Source organism: Balaenoptera borealis (assembly GCF_965194805.1).
Source record: "Balaenoptera borealis genome assembly, chromosome: 4".
Classification (NCBI taxonomy): domain Eukaryota; kingdom Metazoa; phylum Chordata; class Mammalia; order Artiodactyla; family Balaenopteridae; genus Balaenoptera; species Balaenoptera borealis.
Genome location: NC_138861.1, coordinates 131,089,454 through 131,109,213, shown reverse-complemented (window position 1 = coordinate 131,109,213; position 19,760 = coordinate 131,089,454). Strand labels below are relative to the sequence as shown.

Below are 19,760 nucleotides of genomic sequence, written 5' to 3'. Positions count from 1 at the left end.
TCTGTGCCTCCGATAGATATTCATCAGCCGTGTACTAACAGCCAGGCATATAGAGATATAGAGAGACAGTCTCTGCTCTTAAGTATGTTACAGTATTGTTGAGGAGACTGGCATGAAAGCAGATAATCACAAAGCAATACAATAGTCAGTTCAATGGAGTTACACACAAAATGCAGTTCCTGGAAACAGAAACATGTAAGTTCTAGAAGGCATTTACCTAAACGCTTTTCTGGGCACATACGTTTAAGAAGCATCACCAAGAACTCATGCAGGCAGTGGTTAGGGGTCCTCACCTCTGCTCCCAGTGGACTTTTAGAGGGAACAACACACTCTTAAAAGCTTTTTGCTTTTCTGGTCTTAGCTGCTAAAGGGTCTGGCAGAACTTTCCTGAGAGGGATGACGGGGAAAGCGATGAAGAGCAGAGACAGGAGCTTCTCTCCAACAACAGCTTCTCGTCTCCGGCTGAGTCATTAGGGCATATACCAAAATTAGCAGATTTATTAAAATGATGCATGGAGAATTCTGAATATAACACTGGCCAACAGAAACTCTCAGGAAATTAATGACTGTGGAGATCCAAATCTCTCTCCAGACTTGGAAGTTCTGGAATCTCCACATTCTAACCGTTTTCTGGGGTGGGACTCTTTAGGCATGAAAGTGACGCGTTCCTGTTTCTGGAGCGGAGTGCCTTGTCTTGCTGCTTTGGCCGCGGTCGTGACAGCATGTTGTCGGACTGTACGTGGTGACGGTAGAGGCAGGCTCAGCAGCAGGTGGTGTGGAAAGCGGCGCTACCCGTAGCGCAGTCCCCGCTACACCAGACAGTCGGGCTGATTGGGCTGCCTCTCTCTAGCCTTGCGCGCTGGTGCTCGTCGGGGCTACTCAAGTTCAGAGTGCCCCGCCACTCTACTGCTTCCCCTCCACGAATACACATATAAGAGATTTTTCAAAACGTGACATTACCGAGGCTGTCAGATGCCCTCTCCTCGTTCCGAGCACACTCACACGTAGACGTAGCGTGTAGCTGTCAGATGTCTCCAGAGGCGACCACATTGACTGACAGGTGCCTGCTTCCCTGGGGGACTGTGGGGTTTGTCTCTTTTGTGACTTTTCATCTCTGACTTTCTTGTCCTCCGTCGGGTGCCTGCTGCTTCCCACCTTCATTACCACTTCCAATTATCACCATCCCTAATACGGTAGCTAACATGGTGGTGGCTCTCTGACACTTTTTCCCCCTCCTCTGTGCTTTTCTCACTACTTATCTTCCGTGGCTCCTCCTGCTTTTCTTGCCCTTCACAGAAGGACAGACCGGATCCTAGCCGGTGGGCACATTTGCCTCCTTCAGTGTGGTGAACTGATTAGTCAAAACAATTTGACTGTTATTCTTATTGCTTTGGCTCACGTTGTTGGTGGTGTTTACTTTGCTTGGTTGCTGGCTGGCTTGCTAGATAGATTGAGTAGCTCCTTAATTCTTCACCTCACTTAAATAAAAGATTTGAGGGGACTTCTTTAATAATGTCCATTTGTTGCTGAGTGCTAAAGAGCTTGTGATTCAACCCAAAGAGCCATTTTAGAAACTGTTTTTATAGAACCAAAGTATTCCAATACATAAGTTCAGCCTATATATATTTTAATAGTGCTATTTTGATTTGCAACTTGTTATTCATTTTTCTTGTTCCCTAGAGACAGCATGGTAAAGTAGACAGACCCTAGGAGAGAACCTCTGAGCTTTCATTTTCTAATTCTCTTCCTTTCAGTGACCTTAAGGATGTTAACATTCTGACTGAGTCACTTTATCTGTAGAATTAGCATCAATTGACAAGTATTTTTGAACATATACTACACTATATTAGGCACTATAGAGGTGGCTAAGAAGTATGAAAAATAAGATAGGAAGCATGGGGCATTTATTCTCAACCAGACTTAGGGGACATGAATATCATAGGAGAAAATAATCAAGGAGACAGAATCAAGGAGAGGGAAAAAAAAGTGTATAGATTTATGGACAGACTAGCAATATTGCAAAAGGTCAGGCTGAAGTGGTCAGAAATGGTTTCAGAAAGGTTCAGAAGACAACATTTCAGAATGAACGGAACCTTGCAGGTCTTCTAGTTATTACCGTGTGAAGCCTTACCCTCTGTTTCCAGAGGTGTTATGTAAGCTGGACCACAGAAGGTAGGAAGGATTTGAATTGGCACAGGGCAAGAATAAGAGTATGCCCAGGGATAGAAACAAAAGGAACATCCCAGAGGCAGGTGTAGCAGGAACAAGAAACCAGAACAACTTGTATGGGCAGCATGTAGCTCGCATAACAGGCCTTTCCCCTGAGCCTCCTACCTGCTGACTAGTGGGTAAAAAAATTGACCAAATGTTCAATCTGTGGTTTAAATTAGTTTTTAAAATTCTGTTTTGTTTTTTGCTTGCTAAACAGACATTCATTCTCATTCAACAAGTGAATTAAGCAATCAATAAATTAAGCAATTAAGTTAATTAAGCAATTAAGCAATTATGTGGGTTAATAAGATGGGAATCCTTGACCTACATTATCGCAGGGATCTAGTCAACTAGGGCAGTGTCTCCCTGTGCTGCGAGCCGGTGTCTAAGGGACCTTTGCTTACTGATTCCTCCCTGCAATCTCCATAAGGGGTTGGAGTCTCTTTCTGGTCCACATGTCCACCCCCGGTTCAGGGCACTCTGGAGGGATGCTGTGAGGCCAATTTCACTGCTCTTAGTTTGATAATATAAAGTAAGTTTCCTTTTTAAGAAATGCTGTCTCACTTGGATAAAATTGCTCAGGCTCTTGGAAAGCGGCTCCTTCTCTTCTCTGTAGCATCTGGGCATTGGGGGAGGGGAGTTTATGTGTCCCCTGGAGGGAGGAAAGGGTGCTATTCTCTGACTCTTCCGGTCTCTGGGCAGTGTTCATTGTCTGCTGGGTGCTGCTTGTCAGTGGCAGTAACTTGATCTTGGCTGACTTGACTTTGTCACCCAGATGTGCTCTCTGGCATATGTGGTTTCAGCTCAGCTCCTGGGGGCTACAAAGCTGGGTGCCTGCAACATCCTCTGTCCAGCTCACAGCCCCAGCGGTCGTCCTTAGTCTTGGTGCAGGCGCCCTGGCTCTCAGCGCAGGGTCCACACTACATGGAAGCTGAGGGTGGCTTGAGAAAGCCCAGACCATTCCCTACTTAACCAGGCAGGACTGTTCCAGATCTCCAAATCAAACAAGCGGGGCAAGAATCCCCCTACCCTCAGTGGTTCCTCACCTTACTAAATCCACATCTTGACTTTTACTTCCTTTCTGTTATTTCTTTCTTCTCCCAGGACAGTAAGCATCATGGCTTTGTTGTCAAAAGTGGGAGAATTATCTTGTCTGCGTGATGAGAGCACTCAGTGATCAGGTTCTTTTGGAATTAATTAGAGAAATAAAGGAACTAAGCAAATTCTTCCTCAAGACAAGTTCCCTTTTCCCAAATTCTGCTTACAAAACCCCATTTTTCTTGCCAAAAAAAAAAAAAAAAGACTAAAAATTACCTTGATCTCTCTATGTGCACTCCTCCTCTAAAATTTATCTTATTTCCCCCTAAACTCATGCAACTCTATACTGCATCCCTCCCCCACCCCAAGACTGAAGCAAAATGTCCCCGAGTTAACCAGGGTCAAGATCTTGTATTTGGAAAGGCAAAATTGAAAAGAACCTTGCTAATTTTTCAAAAAAATATCCTTGATGGTGTAGGATATTTTATACCTGTACCCTTTACAGTACAGAAATAAGAAGAATAATATGTTTATAAGACAGTGAAGAATGAATCTGAGGAGCAAGGAGAAGAAGGTTGGTTAGGGAGGGTGGGGCAGGCTGTCAGCATCCCTGAAAATCAGCTGGAGGACCTAGTTTGTTTTTGTTTTTGTTTTGTTTTGTTTTGAAGAGAAGCGTGACAGTAAAAGCAGAAGTTAAGAAGTGCAAGCTGCTGGGGATGTCTGTGGGGATACAAAGAGGAAATCAGGAGCAGCACAAAGTGCCAGGAAGAATAGGAGTCAGACAGACCCTAGGTTGAATCCCAGTTCTGCATTTTACTCTGTGTATTACTTTGGGCAATTTCCTTTGAGCTCAGTTTTCTTATTTATGAAACAGAAAATAATACCTGCTTCCTAGCAATGTTACGAGAATTAAATATGAGAGTGCGTGAGAAACAGACACATATACCAGGAACTCAGTAAAGTTTCGTTGCCTTCCCTTGTGGCATCTCTGCCGGAAAGCTGTTCCAATAATCCAGCCACGACGAGTTAAAGATCTGGAGGATAGCGTTGGCATTGAGAATTGGAAGGAAAGGTCCGGTACAGGAAACATTCCAAAGGAGAAGCTTCAGAACTTTGTGACTGACAGGATCAAGACAGTGAGTCACAGATGACCTTGAAATTGCTAAGCCTGAATAACTAGCCTGAGATGCAAATGTTAGGAGGGGGAGCTGGTTTAAGGGAGAACGTGAGTTGGGGCATTTTAGAGTGACCAGAGGACAGATAGTTGTACATGTGGGAGGTGAAGTCAAGTGAGAAGATAGGGCCCAGGAAGAGATTTGAATACTCAGTTGAATAGATATTTATTGAGTATCTACTCCCTGTGGGGCATTGGGTAATGACAAATAAAGCATAGCCTTACCATCCAGGAATGTGGGCAGGAGTGGCCCATATGAGGGGGTATTTATTAATACTCTGTTTTTCAAAAAAGAATTTAGATAACCATAAAATAGGTTTAAGACACATGGAATACAGGATAACTGATTTAAAATCTATGTCAGAAATCATTTAGGAGAAGGGGAAAGACTGTGCCAGAAACCTAGGTTAGGATACTGATGGTAATTGAGCATTTTTAGATCTAAGCTAAATTCCTGGGTACCCTGGGCCACAAAAAAAGACACGGGTATACAGTTCATATTATTAGATTAAGGGAAGCAAACTCATCTGGAGAGACAGGCTTCTTGATACACAATTCTAGGATGATTTTAGCACTTGAATTCTCATAAAAGGTACAATAGATACTGTAATGGAAAACCTCTTTAACCCTTTAAAGGCAGTTTTGAAGGAAACATAGTAACCCTTTAAAAATATCAATCCTTGATAGAAGAAAGAGCATGACATTAAATGGTCACTGGTGAAGGCATTTTACAGGCTTCTTATTTACTGTAATTCAGGTGAATAGCTTCCTGAAGATCAAATTTTAAGTGGTAATAAAGGGTAGGGAACCTAAATGAATGTAAGGCTGCTTGTCCCTTAGCCTGCACTGCTCAAACATGTTATTCCAACTTTGCTTTTGGCAGGGCCAGTGTGACAAGTGTTTACAGGCCTCCTAGCCTGGGGTCATTGATCCAGGATATCTCCATTGTTTTTATACTGGAGGTTTCCAACCTTCAGTGTGTGTAGGAATTGCAAAGGATGCTCATTTAAAATATATATTCCAGGGCCCCACCCCCGAGAGTGATTTAGTTCATCTAGAATGGGGCCCAGAAGTCTGAATTTTAACAGGTATTCCAAGTGATCTTGAGGCAGGTGGGCCTCAAGTCACACTGTTAGAAGTCAGATGAGTGGATGGCAAAGTTACGAAAACTGAGGAGTGTTGCTTATATTTTTGCCTCTGAATAGAATGGAGCAAAGGATTGCCTTTGGGTGCACACAAATATTTCTCAGGAAGAACTTTTTATCTGCTTAAGTGTTTGGACAAGTAGTAGGAATCCAGAGTTTGTTTCATAAAGCATGAAAAAATTTTTTTGCCTTAAGATGTATGGTCAGTGTCTTACTCAGCTTGGGCTGTCATGCCTAAGTACCACAGACTGGATGGCTTAAACAACAGAAACATATTTTCTCACAGTTCTGGAAGCCAGAAGTCTGAGATCATGGTACCAGTATGGTCAGGTTCTGGTGAGTGCTCCCTTCCTGGCTTGCATATGGCTGCCATCTCACTGTGTCCTCACAAGGAGGGGGTGGTGGGAGGGTAGGGAGAGCAAGCTCTCTGTTTTCTTCTCTTACAAGGGCACTGATTCCACCATGAGGGCTCTACACTCATAACCTTATCTAACCCTGACTACCTCCCAAAGACCTCATCTCCACATACCATATTGGAGATTAGGGCTTCAACATATGGATTTGTGGTGGTACAGAGTTCAGTCCATAGCAGTCAGCTATTACCAGCCATCCATATCAGCCAGGAAGGAGCTTGCACACGGTGCTTGTAGGGCAACTGATTTAGGTCAGTGGTTCTCCAATGCTTTTACCCGAAAGAAGGCCCTGTCCAATGCACCCTTGCAGTGCTGAATGAGTTGACCCACTGGGTGAGGATCTAAAGGTAAGAAAATGTCTGGCAAAATGATTTTAGTGTTAGCATTACTAAGGTTAGGCATCCTCTCCCATTCACCCTCACTCTTTCCTTATTTCTCATGCCAGAGGAGATGCATTGTCAAGACCAGCCGAGATTGAGGCCATGCTAATGCATTGTGGATGAACTGATTGTGACTCATACCATTTTATCAGTCCAGATTAATGAAGCTTATCTTAATAGAGTAAGGAAAGTTAAAAAAAAAAAAAAAAGACACTTCTTACGTGGATTCACCATGAAGACAAGTAGCACCAAGTCAGTACTTTTATTTTGAAAGAGCAGTATAACTTGTTCTAACTGAAAAATCTTAATTCACACTTAACTCAGTGTTAGAATCTTTTAAAGCCAAAATCAAAATGGCTCATGTGACTTGTGTTGTATAGTACTAAAACCCCACATTTCAGCTCAAATACACAAAACGGAGGTATAGGTTCCAAAAGAAGAAGAAATACTAAGGAAAAAAAAATTTAAAATACTAAGAAATGCAAAGAAAAAATTTATGAAAGAATCATTTTCTGGTATTTTCAGATCACTCTCTTTTGGGAGAAAAGGTAGCGTTTTTATGAGTGATTTTCTTTGTAGGTAGCAATCATTAGATAAAAAGCCCTATTCCATTAAGATGTGACACTTGAGTAATGAGTTTATTTCCCCAAAGATAACCCATCTGAGATAGACTGGAATTCTGCAGACTTACATATTCTGCATATATATTCTGTAGTCATAAATAATGTCAATATATTATCAATGGTAGGCACAAAATTCATCATTTATACAATATGGAAGTTCTAGCCATTTGAAGAGTACTGGTTTGTAGCTTAATAGTAATATTTAATCTAATGAAGTCAGTACTACTGATGTAATAAGTATGTCAACTTATTACAATGACAGTATTTTTAAGATTTTTAAAGACCCTTGTCATAGAGTTTGATCTTGAAGCAAAGGTCTCTTCTATGCAGTTCAGTGAATGCTATTTCCCAGTTCTTGTTCACCTAAAAAATCATCATTCTACAAACAAAGACACACACACACAACACAAAAAAACACACACAAAACACACACCCCCAACCAGCCTTGCACCTCCTTGTTTCCCACACACACACCACACACTTTACACACCTCACTCCACACACTATTCTACACACCACACCTACTAATAATAGTCAAACATATGGCATTTATTTAGCTTCAGAAAGATTATAGTGTAATGGTTATGTATAATGTAATATGTACCTATATTTAAAAAATTTTTGTCAACTAAGGGATTAAGATCTTTTTTAATTTAAACATAAATTTTATTTTTAATAAAAATATTCAAACTATGGTTAAAACTATTCAAAATGTGTAAAAGCTGTAAGTGAAAAGTAAGAATTTCCCTTCCCCTGTGGCTCCTCAGTTCCATTCCCCAGAGCCCCAGGTATAAATACAATGAAAGGCTTCTTGTATTGCTTTCTAGAAATTCCTACACATAGATACATGTGTGTGTACATATGTGTATATATAAGTATATTCATATAAATGTGTGTGTATATATAAATACTACATTAAATTTTTTAAAGTTGATCACCTGACACTAGTTGAGCTGTTAGAATGGGGGGCCAGTCACAGCACCCTCTGCCCTTGGACAAGTTTACAAGCTTGTCAGGGGACTTCTTTGGTTTCCTTACCTCTGTAGGTTTGCCTGGCCACATTTCCTTGGTCTCTATCTGGGAAACCTCTGCCAGTGGCTTCAGTGCTCCTTTCTTAATTTGGGGCCCACAGAGCTGAGAACTGAGAGGACACTGCTTCCCGCCTCTGAGTTCACCTGCTGGAGATGCTCCCTAATGCCAACCTCCAGGCCCCCTGCGGAGGACAATGCCTCTCTAGTTAGTTTTCAGCCCCTGACTATGTGACTGCTATTTTGTCAGCGGTAGTTGCTTTATTCATAAAGTAATACTAGTGATTTTTAAACCGTAAATCATACCATATCCTTTTAGTTCAAAGAGGTAACTATATAATATTGGTAATTAAACAACTCATTACAAAGGCACAGTTATTTTCAAAAAAATAAATCTAGATTGATATTCTCATTTTATAATTGCTAAATCTTGTCTGTGTTATTGCAAAAAATGAATCTTGTAAGTTTTTTGGAGGGGTGGGGGAGTGGAGTGGGATATCCTTAAGAGAAAAAAATAGCAAATCTAAGATCCTGAAAGATAATAATTGGCCTAAATACTGGGCTTTGTGTGTGTGTGTGTGTGTCAATGATTTTATTTAGTTAAAAATATGCAGTGACTTGAGAGGATTGTTCTGGCCTAATTCTTGAAAATTTTCATTTCTTTAGCCTTCAAGCCTAGTGCTTTGGTACCAGGTACCTGCTCGCCCCTATTTTCAAGACTTTTAAAAGCAGTAATAAGGTTATTTCCACAAGGTATGATGAGTCCCATCTTTACCAGGGTCGCAAGGGAGACGCGGGGTGTCTGGCAATCGTTTATATTATTATTCCTTGTGAGTGTCATTTTCTACGGAACAGGAACTCTTGTTCTGAAGGGCTTCCGGCCCCTCTCTGGGTTCTAGCAGCCCGTGTTAGGTACAGGTGTAAATTTCAGGCGGGTGTCAGCAACGGACCTGGCTGTCCTCGGGCCACAGATGTGCGCGGTGGATGCTGTGTACTCCAGAAATGGCCCGACATCTGGGAGGAAGCAATATGCCCTAATATTATACATCTGGGTTTGTTTGTTTGTTTGTTTTTTTCTTATTGCTGTTGCTGATTAGGTCAATGGAGGAAAGCCCTTCCCTGAGGCGCAAGACGGTGATGCGCGAGAAGGGCCGGCGCCAGGCTGTGCGGGGCCCGGCCTTCATGTTCAACGATCGGGGCACCAGCCTCACCGCCGAGGAGGAGCGCTTCCTCGACGCCGCCGAGTACGGCAACATCCCGGTGGTGCGCAAGATGCTGGAGGAGTCCAGGACGCTGAACGTCAACTGCGTGGACTACATGGGCCAGAACGCGCTGCAGCTGGCGGTGGGCAATGAGCACCTGGAGGTGACCGAGCTGCTGCTCAAGAAGGAGAACCTGGCGCGCATCGGCGACGCCCTGCTGCTCGCCATCAGCAAGGGCTACGTGCGCATCGTGGAGGCCATCCTCAACCACCCGGGTTTCGCGGCCAGCAAGCGCCTCACCCTGAGCCCCTGTGAGCAGGAGTTGCAGGACGACGACTTCTACGCCTACGACGAGGACGGCACGCGCTTCTCCCCCGACATCACCCCCATCATCCTGGCGGCGCACTGCCAGAAGTACGAGGTGGTGCACATGCTGCTGATGAAGGGCGCCAGGATCGAGCGGCCGCACGACTATTTCTGCAAGTGCGGGGACTGCACGGAGAAGCAGAGGCACGACTCCTTCAGCCACTCGCGCTCGAGGATCAATGCCTACAAGGGGCTGGCCAGCCCAGCGTATCTGTCCTTGTCCAGCGAGGACCCCGTGCTCACCGCCCTGGAGCTCAGCAACGAGCTGGCCAAGCTGGCGAACATAGAGAAGGAGTTCAAGGTAAGCTGTGCGCTCCCCCCCGGCTGCCCTGCGCGCTCTTCCCCTTCCGGGCTGCCGCCAGGCGCCTTCCGTAGTTTGCTCCCGAATCAGTTTCGCCCAGTGGATTTAAAACCGCGAGGGACTGGGAGCGTCGTTCACAAACGACCTGCTGATTTTCCTTTCTCACCACGGAGCTGTGATAAATTCGCTCTGAGGATGGGTATATGCTAGATCAGAGAGCTGTAATTACGGTGCTGCTCTGTGTTCTGGATAAGCGTTAAGTCGTACACGAGACTTCTCTTTTGTTGAAGGAGGGATGTGGTGCGATCGTCTCCCTTCCAAATTCTTCCTCTTTTGTAGTTGATTGTATGGTGGCACCCAATACAGAAATAGTATTAGTTTTACATGCACTGTTTATTGGGCCAAACATTTGTATATCTTTTTTGAAAATTTATTTTATTTTTGGCTGCATTGGGTCTTTGTTGCCATGCGTGGGCTTTTCTCTAGTTGCGGCGAGCGGGGGCTACTCTTCGTTGTGGTGCGCGGGCTTCTCATTGTGGTGGCTTCTCTTGTTGCGGAGCACGGGCTCTAGGCACACGGGCTCCAGTAGTTGTGGCTCGCAGGCTCTAGAGCGCAGGTCAGTAGTTGTGGCACACGGGCTTGGTTGCTCCGCAGCATGTGGGAGCTTCCCGGACCAGGGCTCAAACCCGTGTCTCCTGCATTGGCAGCCGGATTCTTAACCACTGCACCACCAGGGAAGCCCTTTGTATATCTCTTTAGACTGAAAGTCAAAAGGCTAATATAAAATTTTAAGTGAATGACTAAAGTCATTTTATTTGTGACAAAAATGGCTGTACCTGAAATCCACAAGTGAAATCCACAATATTCAAAATGGTGAGCCATAGACATGAGGTCAACCCAGAAATATAAGGACAGCAGATTGATTTGCTTTAATAGATTTTTTTGTTTTTTTATGAGTGAACTTTTTTTCTGGACATCAACTCCAGTCAAGCAGAATTATTTATTTTTATAAAAAACTATACATTAATAGCGGAACATTTTTTAAATTTAATTGTTACAGCCTGCTGTGCATTTTGGATGGTTCTACCTATTAAATCTGGGGCAAAAGGAGATTTCGTAGATCAGGTGAAAGTCAGACTGTTTTTCAGCAAGTTCTTGCCTCCCGTTGTCCACCTAAGAGAATGATTCTAGGCATAAATTCCTTGAATTATTTTCTGTATGTTGAGTTAATCTTTTTAATTTAGTGTTGTGGTATCAGATCACAGAAAAAGTGATGATTCTGCTTTTCAGATATTATTGCAGTCTTTCACACTTAAGTGTTACACAAATGCAACTAGCAGTATAATTCAAGGGAAGTAGTTGAAAGAAAATGGTAGGAAAGTTTTGTGGGGGGTTTTTCCCTTCTGTATGCACCAAATTCCCTCGACATCCATCAACACTCATCTTGTCCTTCTGGAGATCTGGCCTTAGATAACAAATAATTTTATTTGTTATTCCATTGCATTCTTTTCTAATATAAAAGCTACACATATTTATTGTAAAAAAATTGAAAAATGTGGGAAAATAAAAAGAAGAAAATAAATATCACCTATATCTACTCCCGTTGAAAAGATTCATTATGTGGTATTTGAAAAGATTTATTTCCTTGTACCTAAAATGAATTATCATTTTTTTGACAGAATTCAGGTAGAGCAAATTTTAAACTTCAAATTCTGTTTGAAGAGAATAGAAAAGTGTTCAAAGTCTAAATGTCACTTTATTTCAACTTAGTAATAAAAAGTATAATTCTAAATTTGTTAATTCACTATTCCAAGTGTCACTCAAACCTTGTTTTTAAGCGTTTTGCTTGATATATACTGAAAGTCTGTAGAAGAGGTTCTACAAAAGGGAATGTTCTAGATTATGTTTTTTGTTTTTTAATATATATTTATTGGAGTATAATTGCTTCACAATACTTTGTTAGTTTCTGTTGCACAACAAAGCGAATCAGCCATATGCATACACATGTCGCCATGTCCCCTCCCTCTTGAGCCTCCCTCCCATCCTCCCTATCCCACCCCTCTAGGTCATTGCAAAGCACCAAGCCTATCTCCCTATGCTATGCTGCTGCTTCCCACCAGCCAACTATTTTACATTCGGTAGTGTATATATGTTGAGGCTACTCTCACTTCGCCCCAACTTCGCTCTCCCACCCCACGTCCTCAAGCCCATTCTCTTTGTCTACCTCTTTATTCCTGCCCTGCAACCTTTTTTTTTTTTTTTTTTAGATTCCATACATATGCATTAGCGTACGGTATTTGTTTTTCTCTTTCTGACTTCCTTCACTCTGTATGACAGACTCTAGGTCCATCCACCTCACTACAAATAACTCAATTTCGTTTCTTTTTATGGCTGAGTAATATTCCATTGTATATATGTGCCACATCTTCTTTATCCATGCATCTGTCGATGAACATTTAGGTTGGTTCCATGTCCTGGCTATTGTAAATAGTGCTGCAGTGAACATTGTGGTGCATGTCTCTTTTTGAATTACGGTTTTCTCAGGGTATATGCCCAGTAGTGGGATTGCTGGGTCATATGGTAGTTCTATTTTTAGTTTTTTAAGGAACCTCCCTACTGTTTTCCATAGTGGTTGTATCAATTTACATTCCCACCAACAGTGTAGGAGGGGTCCCTTTTTACCACACCCTTTCCAGCATTTATTGTTTCTAGATTTTTTGATAATGGCCATTCTGACCGGTGTGAGTTGATACTACATTGTAGTTTTGATTTGCATTTCTCTAATAATTAGTGATGTTGAGCATCTTTTCACGTGTCTCTTGGACATCTGTATGTCTTCCTTGGTGAAATGTCTATGTAGGTCTTCTGCCCGTTTTTTAACTGGATTGTTTGGGTTTTTTTTGTTATTGAGCTCCATGAGCTGTTTGTGTATTTTGGAGATTAATCCTTTGTCTGTTGTTTCATTTGCAAATATTTTCTCCCATTCTGAGGGGTTGTCCTTTTGTCTTGTTTATGGTTTCCTTTGCTGTGCAAAAGCTTTTAAGTTTCATTAGGTCCCATTTGTTTGTTTTCATTTTTATTTCTGTTACTCTAGGAGGTGGATCAAAAAAGATCTTGCTGTGGTTTATGTCAAAGAGTGTTTTTCCTATGTTTTCCGCTAAAAGTTTTATAGTGTCTGGTCTTACATTTAAGTCTTTAATCCATTTGGAGTTTATTTTTGTGTATGGTGTTAGGGAGTGTTCTAATTTCATTCTTTTACATGTAGCTGTCCAGTTTTCCCAGCACCACTTATTGAAGAGGCTGTCTTTTCTCCATGTATGTTCTTGCCTCCTTTGTTGTAAATTACGTGCCCATATGTGCGTGGGTTTATCTCTGGGCTTTCTATCCTGTACCATTGATCTCTATTTCTGTTTCTGTGCCAGTACCATACTGTCTTGATTACTGTAGCTTTGTGGTTAGATTATGTTTTAATAATTTCCGAAAGATGGTGATGTATGCAATTCTGTCCAGAGAAGTAGTCTCAGTGAAGCAATGTTAAGAAAATTTGTTATTCATAGTTTTCCCCTTGAAGACAGCTAAACCCATATTGATAATACTTGGAATCTCCTTTACCCTGACATAAAGAGTCACCTCTGATAACCTTTCAAAGGTGGGAAACTATTATAAGTGAAGAGGCAAAAAGAGGAGAAAACACAACTGAGTTTAAGAAGGCATCCATAAAGCTGCCAAATATCTAAGGTTATGCAAAAATCATCTAAATCTCACAGTTCCTTTTTCTGAATTATATGGAAAGCAGTCGTGTAGCATAACCATCTCTGAGCCAAAATACAGACACTTCTTTGGAAGTTACAGTCTCTAAGGACTACAGGTCTCTCTCCCCTGACTAAATGTTCCTTTTCTTTCCCATTCTCACTTGTCCTTGTTATTCTTTTCTTATCTGCCTTCCTTTCACCTCTTTGCCTTCTCATCCCACACTCATGTCCACCTGTCAGGGCTTTAGACAGACAGAGAAAATAGTGCTTTCACAGCACTGACCCAGAGACTCAGAGCTCTGAAAGGGCAGGAAGTGAAGCTTATTTCTGTGGCAGGGTCACTTAATTTGCCCTATTCCATGGTGTTCACTATATTCTTTCCATAGAGGCTTTGAGCTCAAAGTACTGGCCTTGAAATGAAAAAAAAAAAAAGACAACGTGTTCCCTAGTGAAAAAGACGTGATTTTTTTTCCGTTTCAGACACATATGACTATTTTATCTTATCAATGGCCTGTAAGATCCAGTTTCTCATCCCTCAAACTGCCATCACTTAGGTGCTTCACGGAAGGTTCTCAGCCACTGTGCAGTTTTCAAAGTTCCTTGAAGAGTGCAGGAGGCATGGTGCCGAAAACATGTGAAGGTCATTACCCCAAGGGTTGAACATTCTAGGATATAGATATAGATAGATTAATGGAGGACAGCTTGGTGACAGGTTATTAAAGAAGTATTTTTGATGTGCAAATGCTATCTGAAGCTATTTTGAGAAACAGAATATTGGACAGGATGGATTCCATGTCTAATCCTTCAAATGTCAGTGGCAAGGAAGCTGGTCATTTATTAAACTGAAATTTACTAATTTCCTAATTCTGAATCAATGATGCACTTTTTTTTTGCAAAAAAAAAAAAAAAACCATTTGTTTTCTCCATGCCTCAAATTTCCCCTCTTTAAAGCAGAAAAACAATTTCAACCTAAATCACAGTAGGACTGTAAGGAAGAGGAAAATGAATGTAATCCAAAAGCAAGATAGCATTTCATAGCAGGAAAATACTCTAGGAATCATCTGACTATACACACCTCTCATTTTACAAATGAGAAAACAAAGACTGTAGCCAAGGTCCCATCTGCTAAGCCTAGATTTGGGTGCCTTGGGTCCCAGTCCTAGCTATTCTATGTAACATGCTGTACCTGGTAACACTGAAGCAATTCTATAGTATTTGATGTGTACCAAGCACACTCAAAGCATTTAATCCTCATAGTAGCAATATTAGATAGGCTCATTCTCATCAGAGAGGCTAAGTAACTTCTATAAGATCACACAGTGGTAGAAGCAGTAAGTGGTAGAAGCAGTGTTTGAACCTAGGAAGTCTGGTTTCAGATTTATCCTTTTAATCACTGCACTATCCTGCCTCTTTTATTATTAGGGAAAGGATCTGACAGGACCACGCCTGCTTAGAGCTGAATTTCAGTTTTCCTGTTAAGGATAAAAAGGGATTAGAATGATGATTAAACCATACACATTAAAAACCCGCTGAAGCCTGTAGACAGGTTGTGATGAGGCCCGAGCTTCGTTGTTCTTCCTCTGGCTTGAGCACGTCTTCCAGGTTTTGAGTTCCTGCTCTGTAAAGTGGGCTGCAGATCCATCTGGTAACTTTGTGGAGGGCCATGGTAATGGAAAAGCGGCACAGTGAAGATGATCAAGCAAAACGAAATTAAGACAGTGTCATTAGAAAATTCAGACCAGATAAACGGTCTGAGTTGTGAAGCAACATGAGACAGGACCTCATGGTAGAACTGACAGAGTCGGCTCATGTTGCAATTCAGACTTTAGATAGTTCCTTTTGCAACTGAGGAAAGGCCATCTTTAGTGGTGCTCTCCATCTTTCCCTGAGAGCTCTGCATATATTGGCAAATGGTATCCCACAACCCCAGTAGAAGAAATCGCTATTACCTCCAGCTCTGATTATTTTCTGTACTTGGATAGCAGACTTCTTCCAGCAGGAAATGTTTAAATTGTTATGAAAACAGTGTTGTCCTTAAAACTTGGTTACCTGTTTTTTGCTTTTTGACTGATCTTTTAGTGGATATGAAAAAGCCACAAAGCTTTCCTTAAGATCGGATAATTTTACAGATTATAATTTTTAAAAATAATGAGTTATTATTCAGGTATTACTGCAAAATTGGTTTCCTATGTTTTCTTCAAGAATAGAAAATAGTCTCTTTTATTTCTGATCAATGGAGAATTGGCCATCCTGTGTTGTACCAAATCTTACAGAACAGTCTGAACTGACGAGTAACATGAGGAAATTTCATCTAAAAAATTGTATTAAAAGGGGAGCTTTATATGGAAACAGACATGGATAACACTTCTTCTGGATGCTATAATAAAATATTTCATTAGTCTTTCAGGAGTGGAAGGCAGATGGATATTTAACTGACACTCTGCATAGAAACCAGAGACTGAACATTTTATTAATTTTATCAGTTGCATGGTACCAACTTGAATGGAAACCAAAGATTGAAGTTTTTATTCATTTTATCTGTTCCCTTATGAGGGGAAAAGGATTAACTGCAACTGTTCTTTATCTGGATTTCTGATATCTGAAATGGAAACTATTCTAGTCTGTGTAGCCTTTAAACCGTCTCTCCTCTTCTTGTTTATTTTAGTTGGTGACATGATTTTTGCCCATCAAATCAAGTTAATTAATCATTTAAGGGGAAAAAAATTAAAATTCTTCATGTCATTTTTAAAGTATGATTTTTGGAAGCCCAGAAATTCTGCTGTGCTAAATGTTACTCAGTTATTAGACATATACAGTATCTCAGGACATGTCGGAATGAGGGATTCTATTTTCCTCAAGTGCACCAAATTAGATTATCATCTGATTAATTTTCTTAATGGGCTAAAATTTTAGTGAAAGCCGTAGAAGTGGAGCTGGGGGTTGCAAAAGTAAGGCCCTTTCCCAAGAGATGGTCATTGACACCTAGACTGGAATCAATGGGCTAGAAATAGAGCTCCATTCAGTAGGTAACAGGGAATGCTGACAGCTGACTTCCTCATACCAGTCCATGGCACTATATAAATATGCTAATGAAATTAAAGATTCACGGATTATTTTTAGCAAGGTGTTAGTTCCAGTAGCCTGAAAATTTTTCTCTCAGGTATTGATATTCTGCAACCCTTGAGAATTCAATTACATATAATCAGACATTTCTCTCTCTCTAGAAGCTCTGCAGGACATTATAATGTGCCCTTCAGACAAACAAGAAAAAATACCCTCCACATTGGTACCTATCCTTCTCTTTGCCTTCACTATGAACCATCATTCTCAAACACAAATGTGTATCAGAAACACCTGGAGAGTGTGTTAACACAGATGCGGGCCCTCATTGTCAGTTTCTAATCAGGACACCTGGGGTGGGATCTGAGCATTTACACTCCTAACACATGTCCAGGTGCTACTGAGGCTGCTGGTCCGAGGACTACAGTTTGAGAAGCACTGTCTCCAATGAGGCAATGGATAGTAAACCAGACAGGCCATTTTCATACATAGTCAATCTTCTATGCCAAGTTGCCACTTAATTTAAAGAACTTTCACTGTAGAAATGGTTTTGTTTGAGTTTTAAGAAAACTATTGTTCATCTGTACAAGAAAGATTCTTTCAATCTTTGGCCTTTCAGCATTAGCATTTAGCCAACCTCTCTTTATATAAATCAGTCACTGACATGCACACCATTTTCAGAACTGTCTCACATGGTTGTACAGGTTGTAGAAGGTGCTGGCTAAGGGGGTAGGTGGGAGCAAATCCAGCCGGTATCGAACTGAACAAAACTAGCATCCACCTGGGGGCTGCAACTTCCTACCCAGAGGTAGGGAGACTTTTTCTAATTCACAAAACCCCTAAACACTTTCCATTGAATTAAAGCACATTCTCTGTATTAAACTCTAAACCTCTTGGTCTTAGAATGACTATCGCAAGCTCTCCATGCAATGCAAAGACTTCGTAGTGGGTGTGCTGGATCTTTGCCGAGACTCGGAAGAGGTAGAAGCCATTCTGAATGGAGATCTGGAATCGGCAGAGCCTCTGGAGATGCACAGGCATAAAGCTTCACTGAGTCGTGTCAAACTTGCCATTAAGTATGAAGTCAAAAAGGTGAGTGGCCTACTTTCGTCCAGCTCCATATTAGAATAAACATGTAATATCAACTATGCCATAATCCCAGGAAAGATTTTAAAATAATAGCAGTAATAGACGTTATTGATAAGAAGATTTATTTTACTTCATGAAAGAGATTAAATGAAGTATCATGGTAAAGTTGTGAGTCAAGTATCTAGCTCCGATCCTTTCCTCTTTTTATCCATTTTTGGACCTTGGATTAGTCGTAAAACTTCTTTAAATTTCATTTTCCTCATATAAAAGGAGAATAATACCTCTTATCTGTCTCAGGGTCTTGGTGGGATTTCAGTGGATTAAGATATGCAAAAGAACTTTGTAAACTGCTCATTAAAATGCGGTTAATGATAATAAAATCTGTTACTTGTAAACATCTTTGTAAGGCACTGTTACTTACATTCGCATGTTAATCTTGCAATAAGCCTTTGTTATTATCCATTTCACATATAAAATAGGTGTTCGATGATGAGATTTCTATTCTATAAGGAAACCGAGGTTCACCAAGCTTAAATGACGTGTCTAAGATCACACAGCTATGGAATTTTATGCAGTTGCCAAAAAAAAAAAAAATTATGATTACTTTTTTACTCTGGTTACTGCAGATAGAACAGTTATGTATTATGTGTTTGCTACTTGTATGGGCCTTTGAAATAATTCATGTAAATTGTAGTTAGGACGTTTCACTTATAATAAAAATCTCAGTTATCCAGAATCTAATCGCGTATACATATTTTATATAACTTAAATTTTTGTGCTTTAAATCACGAAGAAGTAAGCCGTTGTCGGGAATAGATCTGGTTTCGTGAACTGGTCAATCTATGGAATCTTCTGTCCTTCCTGCAGTGTGACATGGTGCACAAGAGGGCAGGCCCTGGAGCCAACTTGCAAGAGTGCAAGTCCTGACTTGTCTTCTCTGTGTGACAGGGCAAGTCACTTGATCAGTCTAAACTTCGTTCTGCTTGTTGGTAGTGAGGACAACTACTGTTGCAGTTGTTTTAAGGATTACATGAGCTAATGCAAGTAAAGTAATTAGCACAGGCATAGTACATGGTGATTGCTCAATAAGTATTAGCTAATCACATTTCTGCATTTGAAAATTCATTCTCAGAATGATGGCTCTTAAACAAGTTCAGTTCTTAGTCATCAAAGACATTTCATGTGTATTGTGCTGGTTCTCGTTCTTAGTGGTAGACCATAGCCAATTTAAACAGAAAAAAATTTAGTTAAGGATATTAGGAGGCTCACAGAATCATTAGGAGAGGTGGAGGAACAAGCTTATCTAAGCTGTGCTTGCAGAAAGCTTGCCCAGAACCAGGCCCAGAACTGACCTGGTAAGGGAGTTTCTGTGGCCCAAACAGAACAATTCTGCCTCTGCTGCAGATGGCCAGCTCCCCACTAGCAGAAAGGATGCCCTGAGTGTTGCCTGTTATAAAAGGCCCCTTCCAAGTCAGAGGTCTGCCCATGTGCCTCTGACCAGTGGAACCTAGGCCAAAGTTGGTACCCTAGTAGCAAATGAGGACGGGGGAGTCTCTCTCTCTCTCTCTCTCTCTCTCTCTCCCCCTCTCTCTCTCTCTCTCTGTGTTTCTATGTGTGTACACACACACATACACAGTTCTACCACAATGTAGAGAACTTCCACATTGTCGTGTTCACAAGATTATAGCCAGCCATTAATGACAGATCTCCCCTCTACTTAATAAGATAGTGAAATGTGAAGATTCTCCGTAAATCTTGAAGTAAAATAACTTTTCAAGGAATTGTCAGTTACAAGGTGAATGAATTGGCTTAACTGCCCTCCTCTCAGAGCATTCTTGCTAGTTGAAGTTCTGCTGTATTGGAAGAAAAAGATAGTTTTGCATAAGATTGATGTTAAACTGTTTTTAGAAAACTGTCTGGACATTTATTCACAGATCTTACACAACAGGCATCTCTCCTCTTTAGCACCTGAGCGGAG

The 19,760-nt window shown here is 41.1% G+C and overlaps 1 protein-coding gene across 4 annotated transcripts in view; it reads left to right on the top strand.

The window, feature by feature from the left end:
* Positions 1 to 19,760, top strand: part of TRPC3 (transient receptor potential cation channel subfamily C member 3) — an 84,920-nt gene that overhangs the window by 13,308 nt on the left and 51,852 nt on the right. For all 4 annotated transcript variants that reach the window (XM_082389619.1, XM_082389618.1, XM_082389620.1 and 1 more), the window contains exons 2-3: positions 9,110 to 9,881; positions 17,597 to 17,785. In XM_082389619.1, the coding sequence (XP_082245745.1) occupies positions 9,110 to 9,881; positions 17,597 to 17,785 (961 nt within the window). The remainder of the gene's footprint in view (positions 1 to 9,109; positions 9,882 to 17,596; positions 17,786 to 19,760) is intronic.